The sequence below is a fragment of the Ustilago hordei genome (genome assembly GCF_900519145.1).
Source record: "Ustilago hordei strain Uho2 genome assembly, contig: UHO2_contig_05, whole genome shotgun sequence".
NCBI classification, from domain to species: Eukaryota; Fungi; Basidiomycota; class Ustilaginomycetes; order Ustilaginales; family Ustilaginaceae; genus Ustilago; species Ustilago hordei.
In genome coordinates, this window is record NW_024545279.1 from 1,750,611 (window position 1) to 1,759,339 (window position 8,729).

Consider the following 8,729-nt stretch of genomic DNA (forward strand, 5'->3'; position numbering starts at 1 on the left):
CAGGCCTTTGCTCATCATCAATCCTTAGTCGATCTTCAACCCTTTGTTCTCATCATTGCTTTGTTGCACATCACCTTTCACATCACCACCTGTACTCTATTCCCACACTCAGCAATCCAATGTTGTTGTTCCCCATCATCATTGTGTGTGTGTCTGCACATGCATCCTTTGACTTTGTCGTTGCCAACACCTGAGCTCCTCAGCATTAGCATATATACCAGCCCTCTTTCACAGCTATGGCAAGTCTCCTCAACACTCACATCTCTCAGCACCATACCACACCAGCAACATCTAGCTCTTCTTGCCGCTAACACCAACCACAATCTACAATGTCTCAATCATCTTCCATCTCCATCGGTGCCAGCATCATCACTGCTGCTGCAGTCAGGTACGTGCTATTATCCTCTTCCTTTGCCTCTTCCTATTGATCTCCAACTGACCAGTCTCTGTCTCTTACCGAGCTTTGCTGTCACTGTCACAGTAGCAGCATCAACCCCTTCACTGAAAGCCAAGTTCCTCTTGCCATCATCAAGAACCTTGCGATGCACAGTGCCAATGCTCTTTCAAACCCTGATGATGCTTTCCCATCTCCAGTAGCTGATGACCTCGCTCCTTCTGATGCCATCAACAGTGATGATGACTTGTATGTACACTGCTTCTCTCTCCAGTGTATCTTCTTGATCAGCATCAACTGACGTCACTTGTGCTATCTATGCTCTCCTTGTCATCAACAGCACTTTGCCGCTCCCTGCTGCCAACCAGACTGCTCTTGCTGCTCCAGTTGATCTGAAGGTTGCCAACCAGCTTTGCAGCTTCCGCCTCCGCCTCCTCCAGCACCCTTCTCTTCTCCTCTGCACTCGCCCTGAGTGCACTCACCACCTGCCGCTCATCCCAACCTATGCCAATGTGTCTCAGCACCTCAAGTCCCACCATCATCCGCTCACCAAGACTGGCATCAAGCTGTTGGAGGAGACACTCCTTACTCTCGACCTTGTCAGCCCTGCTACTGTCAGCATCAACACCAATCTACTCCCCATCAACCTCATCAAGGAGCTTGATACATTTGATGGCTACTGTTGCAGTATCTGCGAGTATGCTGTCAAGTCAAGCTCCTCTGCATACAAGCACCAGCGCAGCAGCCATGATGGCAAGGCTTCTGTCATCCACCCTGTTCTCATTCAGCCCATCTTCACCAGTGGTCCCTTCACCCGCTATGTGTGGGTCTTCAACAGCAAGCTCGAGCCTACACCCCCTCCTGTTGCCTTCAACATCAACACCAACATCAACACAGAGGAGGATGCAGCTTTCAAGGAGCAGCTGGAAGCATTCTTTGCCAAGGATGCAGAGCTAATGGCAAAGGCAGATCTGGACATGGAGGGCATTCAACCACGAACTGTGACTGGCAATCTCAGCCCATGGCTCAAGCAGCTAGGCTGGCAGGAGTACTGGGCTGGCAAGCCAGTGGTGGCCATTGGTTCCCTTGGCTGCAACCCTCACAAGTGGCCAGGTGCCCACCAGGACTTCCTTCACTGGCTGCTTGGCATGACACAACAGTGTACACAGCAGTGGATGGAGGCACTTCTTCAATCTGGCCGCCAGGTGCAGCAAACCTTCCATGCCTTTGACGACACCCCTAGCCATCCATACTCCCTTGATCAACCCACAGTCATCAAGCGTGCTGACTGCTGGGCAATGCTCATCACCATGCTGGCTCATGTCATGCTAGATGGCAAGGTTCTTGGCTACTATGGTGATGATGATCAGGATGCACACCTTGGCATCAGTGAACAGCTTGCAGGGCTCTTTGAGGACCTTCAGGACCTCTTCCATGATCCCAATCTGGATGTTGATGTCTCCATGCATCCTGATGTGGTTTTGCAAGCATTTAGTGGCATCCAGTCGATCAGTGTCTACCTAGCCCTAGCCGGTGTGTCTTGCTTGGGTTACAAGGGGGTTCCATTTTTAAATCGAGTAGGGTTGCTTAATCAAAGTTGTAGTACTACCCAAACTATGCATGTTTCATTATCCAACCCTACTCCAGTTGAGTAATAAAATTTTCCGATACAGCTTGGTGAAGTTGGGCCTGGTACGAGTCAGGTCATTGAAATATTGATATTTTTAACATGCACCCATAATAAAAGTTGTTGCTCTATACACCAATAAGAGTGTCCTAGACTGTCATGATGATAGACCAACTTGTTGTGGAGCTGCGGCCAACTTTGCATTTTTGAAATTTTGGCCAAAGCTGCAAGGGTCCCCCCTTGGAGGGGTAGGATATGGACCACCTCAGATCTTTATGCTACCTTAATGAACATTGTAGACACATGTTAGGAGATGATGGATACAGAGTTTCAGACAGGAGTGAAGTCTGGTCATTGAGATATGGTGACTTGTGTTGGCCAACTCTAACCCTACTTGGTGACATGTGACAGTCATGACCAGCAGAGGTTGTTGGCTATTTACAAGGGTGTTTCTTTGGGCTTTGTGAGGAGTGCTATGTACATACAGTCTGGTCAGTCAGATCACAAGCTCAGGATCTCATAGTGGTTGCCACCCAGGTGGATGAGCCCCTGGTATGGTCCACCAGCTCCACCTGGGTAGGTGGTGTGGAGGTCATGCTGGTCAGAGTACACCCACAGGCTGCAGTGGTGTGCCTCTGCAAGTCCCAGAAGGGCGAGCTCATCTCCCCAGGTGCCTTCCTTGGCGATCTGGTCCAGCCAGGCACCAGGTCCAAGGTGACCACTACCCTCTGCAGCAAAGGTGGCCACCAAGTATGGTTGGCTATGGAGCCACTCCACTGCATCTTTCCTGACCTCCATGTGGTGGTCCTGAGTACCATAGACATGGTAGCTGACAGCCCTAAAAAGACAGTTACCATCTGGCTTGATTGTGGTGGACCGCTTGACCCTTGGTAGATGTGGTACCTCCACCATACCATCCATTGGGACAATAGTGTTGAGCATGGGCACCCAGGGGATCTCCAAAGACATCTCCATGGCTGTTGTAGGGTCCTGGACCATCTTGGAATGCAGCTGCATGGTGGTGGTGGCAGCTGGAGCCTCTGGAGTGGGCAGACGCTCCACTGTGGTGATTGGCTCAGCTGGGGAGGGAGACCAAGTTGACTCGGCAGGGGCTGGCAGGAACTCCTCTGGCAAGATCAACTCATCCTGGGTAACAAGCTGGAGGATATGCTCCCTGGCCTGGGACTGGTTCAGCTTTCTGCCACACACTGAGCACTTGATTTGGAACTGTTGGGCTTGACCATCCCATGTGTATGTGTAGCCTGGGTCAGGGCAGGCATGGCATTGCAACTGCTTCCTGAGTGCTGTGAAGAGTGCCTTCATGGCTGGCACACCCTTGATGTGGTTCAGGGTGATATGGGTAGGCTCTGGTTCCTGCACCAGTGCAGCAGCAGGCTGCTCTTGGTCCTCTTCATCCAGCCACCAGGCATCAGCAGCATTGAAGGCAGTGGTCTTGAGGCGTCCGGTGTTCCATCCCAGGGCATTGAAGAGGTCAAGGATGATCTGCTTCTTGTTGCCATGCAGCTTTGACTCATCCCTGCCGATGAAAGCCCTGACTGTCTCTGCCTTGGTGAGGAGGTGCTTGAGGTTGGCCAGGTAGTCTGCCTTGGTGATGGTGATCATCCTGAGCTGGTAGGGATGCAACAGCTCCAGTCTGTCATACAGGTAGGCATCAAGGTTGAGGAGTGGAGTCTTGTGGATGATGTCCTTGGCCAGCATGAGTGTGGGTGCAGTGACAGTGACCTCGAGGCGGAGACCACCCATGATGGAGCGTGGTGTGATCTCCATGGCCTTGAACTGGTTCTTGAGGTTGGTGTGTCGTACTCTAGCCTGCCTCACAGTGTCTGGTGCCCAGAGAGCTTGATTGCCTGACTCTGCCTTGATGCAGTGCACCAGACGTGGGTATGCCTTGACCTGGTACATTTCACCTTTTCCAAGGGCGATATCCATGTGGACTGAGCCATAGCCCATGGCAATGGGAAGAAGCATGGGGTACAGTGTCATCTTGGGGTTACTGTACTGCACAGGTTGGACAAGTGTGATGCGTGGATCATCATACATGGTGCCGAGGTCAAATGTGTTGAGGTGGGCAAGTGGGTGGTTGAGGTTTCTGATGTTGGACTTGAGGGTGAGGAGGTGCCGCTTCTGGCCATAGACTTGGAGGCAGATGGTGTTGCAGCCTATCTGGCTGAGGTAGTCCATCAGCTGGCCGACAGCGATGGTTTGCTTGCCTTTGATGAGGGCCAGGGGGAAGGTTGAGGGCTTGATGACAAGGTGGCTGTCCATCATGGCCTTGAGGAGAGGTTGCTTGAGGGAGGGATTGAACTTGAAGAGGCTGGCAGCTTGGGCAAAGTAGACCCAGTCCTTGAAGTAGGGGTTGTCCTTGATGATGGGGGTGGGGGCATGGCTGACGAGTTGCAGGGTCAGCTCTGGGTGGTAGAGCTTGAGGAGGTCTTGAGGGAAGAGGGATATGTTGTAGGCATTGACATCTTGAGGGACAGAGTGGATGATGGTGGGGGGGCCAGGAGACATGGTGCTTGAGGGGAGCTAGGATAGAAGAGAAGACAAAGACAAAAGGAGAAGAGAAGAGTGGTCAGTTACTGTACTATAATGTGGAAAAAATTGGCAATAGTTTCCCAGGGGACCAGGCCCAATGCCTTGTGGTCCTTTTCCTTGCCTCCTCTGCTTTGGGGAGGAGGCCCAGTAACCCAAAGGAAGGGAACCAAGGGAGTATAGGGTATACATGTCTGCAGCCATGTATATGAGACCCACAACACCCAAGGGGGTCAACAAGCTTCATAGGAACAGAGTGTCTAGAATCTGTAACCCAATTGACAAGATCACCACTGGATATGCAACCCTAACTACAAGAGTGAATGCTAACATGAAGACGAGCCAAGCCAGGAACAGGGACAAAGGTGAGGAGGAGTGAAGGAAGGGTGTCAAGGTATAAGATGTAGAGAGGATAGTGGAAGGCAGGAGTGATGGTGAGAAAAAAGGGGAAGATGGGCTAGGACCCCTTGCTTATATGCTTTTTTGGCCATGCTACACTATCCTATAGGACACTGGAGTAGTGCCTGAAGGGAGAAAAGACACTGACAAAGTGCCCAAAGTTGACCTGGACACTGGTGAAGTGCCTAGTCTCCATATAATTCTGCTGTACACCAGCCAAAAATAATTAAGTGCTGAAAAATTCTGGCCTGAAAAAACTTGGTAATTGAGGGATTTAACTCGGAACCCACTGATCCCAGCCCAAATAACTCAGGCAAGCATCCCTAGTCCCTCAGGGAGGCCAGGGGAGGAGTTATGAACATCAGATCAAGCCATATAAGAGCAAGATCAGTGGTGCCAGAGTTTTTTGGGCGAGGGATGAGTCTGCCCAGGGTTTTTTATATTCAGGGCAGATCAATTGAACCCTCCCAAGGTTTGTTTTTATCCTGGGATTGATTTGGCCCAGGCTTTTTTATTCAGGGCTGCAGTTGGTACTAAGTAAAAAACTTGGGCAGCCCTTGATCTCAGTGATCCCAGGGTCTAGGCAGCTGATCTCACACTTTACAGGGCCTATAGAGTGTGCTGGGTGCTTGTAGCAGCCACTACAGTGGCTTGGCGACAGAGTTTTTCAGACACAGTGCCAGCTGGTGAGCTCCAAGTTGGGTACTGGTGACCCCTCTGCCTTATTTTAATATGGTATACATAACCCCATTATATTCAGCTCAACTGGACAATTAAAATGCTGGCTCAATGAGCCAAATTGGTTCACTGGTTGCTGAGATACAAATTGCTGCCTGCCAAATAATCAGAGGCGTGTTTTTGCTTGTGTGTCCAATCTCACTGATATTTCGGATCTCGCCAATTTTTCTGGCCGATATTTTTGATCTCGCCAATTTATCCAATTTATCTGATCTTGCTGATCGTTCCGATTTTTCCGATCTCATTGATTTTTCCGATCTCGCCGATTTTTCCAGCCGATATTTTCGATCTTGCCGATTTATCCGATTTATCCGATCTTGCTGATCGTTCCGATTTCTCATGATCTCGCCGATTTTTCGGATTTTTTCGATCTTGTCGATTTTTCCGATCTCGCCGATTTTTCCAGCCGATATTTTCGATCTCACCGATTTATCCGATTTATCCGATCTCGCTGATCATTCCGATTTTTCCGATCTCGCCGATTTTTCCGGCCGATATTTTCGATCTCGCCGATTTATCCGATTTATCCGATCTCGCTGATCATTCCGATTTTTCCGATCTCGCCGATTTTTCCAGCCGATATTTTCGATCTCGCCGATTTATCCGATTTATCCGATCTTGCTGATCGTTCCGATTTTTCACAATCTCGCCGATTTTTCGGATTTTTTCGATCTCGTCGATTTTTCCGATCTCGCCGATTTTTCCAGCCGATATTTTCGATCTCGCCGATTTATCCGATTTCTCGCGATCTCGCTGATCATTCTGATTTTTCCGATCTTGCCGATTTTTCCGGCCGATATTTTCGATCTCACCGATTTATCTGATTTATCTGATCTCGCTGATCGTTCCGATTTATTCGATCTCGCTGATCGTTCCGATTTATTCGATCTCGCTGATCGTTCCGATTTTTTCGATCTCGTCGATTTTTCCGATCTTGCTGATTTTCCTGGCCGATATTTTCGATTTTCCGATCTCGCTGATTTTTCCGGCTGATATTTTCGATCTTGCCGATTTATCTGATCTGTCCGATTTGACTGCCGCTGGCCAAAGATTCTGGCGCGTGTTTTCGCGAGTGTGTCTGACGCGTGTTTTTTGATGTGGTCTAACATTTCTTATAAAGATGCGTGTCTCACGCATAGGTCTAACATGTCAAAATTTACGTGCGAAAAAAGACACGCCGACACCCAACACGAAATTACGAGGCGACATGCAGGCGAAACGCGATGCGGGTTAGGGTTAGGGTTACAAGGGTGTTCCCGGCGAGACCCTTGGAAACATGAAATCTGTACTAATGAGATATGTAGGGTTACCCTAGGACTATGTGTATGCAAAGTCTCACGGTACCCTGTTCCGCGGTGGCTGAGATATGGGCCATCAAAGTTTGGTCACTAGGTTTGAACTTTGGTGAACCTAGGTAAACTTCAATGAAGCTGGGTAAACTTCAATGAACTGGGGTAAACTTCAATGAACCTAGGTAAACTTCAATGAAGCTGGGTAAACTTCAATGAACTGGGGTAAACTTCAATGAACCTAGGAAAACTTCAATGAACCTAGGTTAACATGAATGAACCTAGGTAAATGTTGATGAAGCCAGGCAAATGTTGGTGAAGCTAGGTAAACTTTGATGAAGCTAGGCAAACTTTGGTAAGCGTTGGTAAACCCCAGTACATCTATGTTCAATGTACCTCAACCTCTGTGAACCCCAGCAAACCCTAGCCCTAGCCGGTGTGTCTTGCTTGCGGGCAACGCACAATTGCGCTCCGCCAAATTCGAAATTCACGCGACTGCGTTGACCCCCAACGCACTCGAAATTTACACTGCTCAAGTGCTGCAACGCAAACAAATTTATTTTCGCTGGAGCAGCGCAAATTGAGCAACGCACAGCTGGAGCAACGCACTCACAGCTGGAGCAACGCAATCTGAGCAGCGCACAGCTCGAGAGCAACACACTGTTCGAGAGCAACGCACAGCTCAAGAGCAATGCACAGCTGGAGCAACGCAATCTGAGAAGCGCAATCTCATCAGCGAACTGCTGGACAGCGCACACTCTGTTCGAGCAGCACAATTGAGAGCAGCACAATTGAGAGCAGCGCAATCGAGAGGAGCGCAATCGAGAGGAGCGCTCACTCTGCTGGAGCAGCACAATCAACATGAGCGCAATCAAGACGAATGCAATTGACAGGAGCGCAATCGACAAAAGTGCAATCAACAGCAGCTCAATCGACAGGAGCACAATCAAGAGGAGTGCAAGCGACAGGAGCGAGCACTCTGCTGCAGCAGCGCAATCGAGAGGAGCGCAATCACGAGCAGAGCAGGAGAGAGGAGCACAATCGACAGTAGCGCAAGAGAGAGCAGAGCAGGAGAGAGCAGCGCATTCGAAAGTAGCACAAGAGAGAGCAGAGCGAGAGAGAGGAGCTTTATCGACAGCAGTGCAATCGACAGGAGCGCAATTGACAGGAGCACAATCGACAGGAGCGCAATCTACAGGAGCGCAATCTACAGGAACGCAATCGAGAGCAGAGCAGGAGAGAGGAGGTCTATCGACAGGAGCGGAATCGACAGGAGCTCAATCGACAGGAGAGCAATCGACAGGAGCCAAATCGAGAGCAGAGCAGGAGAGAGGAGGTCTATCGACAGGAGCGGAATCGACAGGAGCTCAATCGACAGGAGAGCAATCGACAGGAGCCAAATCGAGAGCAGAGCAGGAGAGAGGAGGTCTATCGACAGGATCTCAATCGACAGGAGCACAATCAGGAGGAGTGCCATTAAGAGGAGCTCAATCGAGAGGAGCTCAATCGAGAGGAGCTCAATCGAGAGCAGAGCAGGGGGGTTAGGGTTAGGGTTAGGGTTAGGGTTAGGGTTAGGGTTAGGGTTAGGGTTAGGGTTAGGGTTAGGGTTAGGGTTAGGGTTAGGGTTAGGGTTAGGGTTAGGGTTAGGGTTAGGGTTAGGGTTAGGGTTAGGGTTAGGGTTAGGGTTAGGGTTAGGGTTAGGGTTAGGGTTAGGGTTAGGGTTAGGGGG

The 8,729-nt window shown here is 50.0% G+C and overlaps 2 protein-coding genes across 2 annotated transcripts; one reads left to right on the forward strand and one right to left on the reverse strand.

The window, feature by feature from the left end:
- Nucleotides 1-329: 329 nt before the first annotated feature.
- On the forward strand, nucleotides 330-2,049 carry UHO2_03474 (uncharacterized protein; the record flags this gene model as incomplete). The annotated part of the gene is made up of 3 exons (XM_041558389.1): nucleotides 330-388; nucleotides 482-643; nucleotides 735-2,049. 3 exons carry the CDS (start codon nucleotides 330-332, stop codon nucleotides 2,047-2,049), a joined length of 1,536 nt encoding a protein of 511 aa, XP_041414323.1.
- Nucleotides 2,050-2,522: 473 nt separating this feature from the next.
- Nucleotides 2,523-4,553, reverse strand: UHO2_03475 (uncharacterized protein; the record flags this gene model as incomplete). The annotated part of the gene is made up of 1 exon (XM_041558390.1): nucleotides 2,523-4,553. The coding sequence occupies one exon, from the start codon at nucleotides 4,551-4,553 to the stop codon at nucleotides 2,523-2,525; it is 2,031 nt and encodes a 676-aa protein (XP_041414324.1).
- Nucleotides 4,554-8,729: the final 4,176 nt, after the last annotated feature.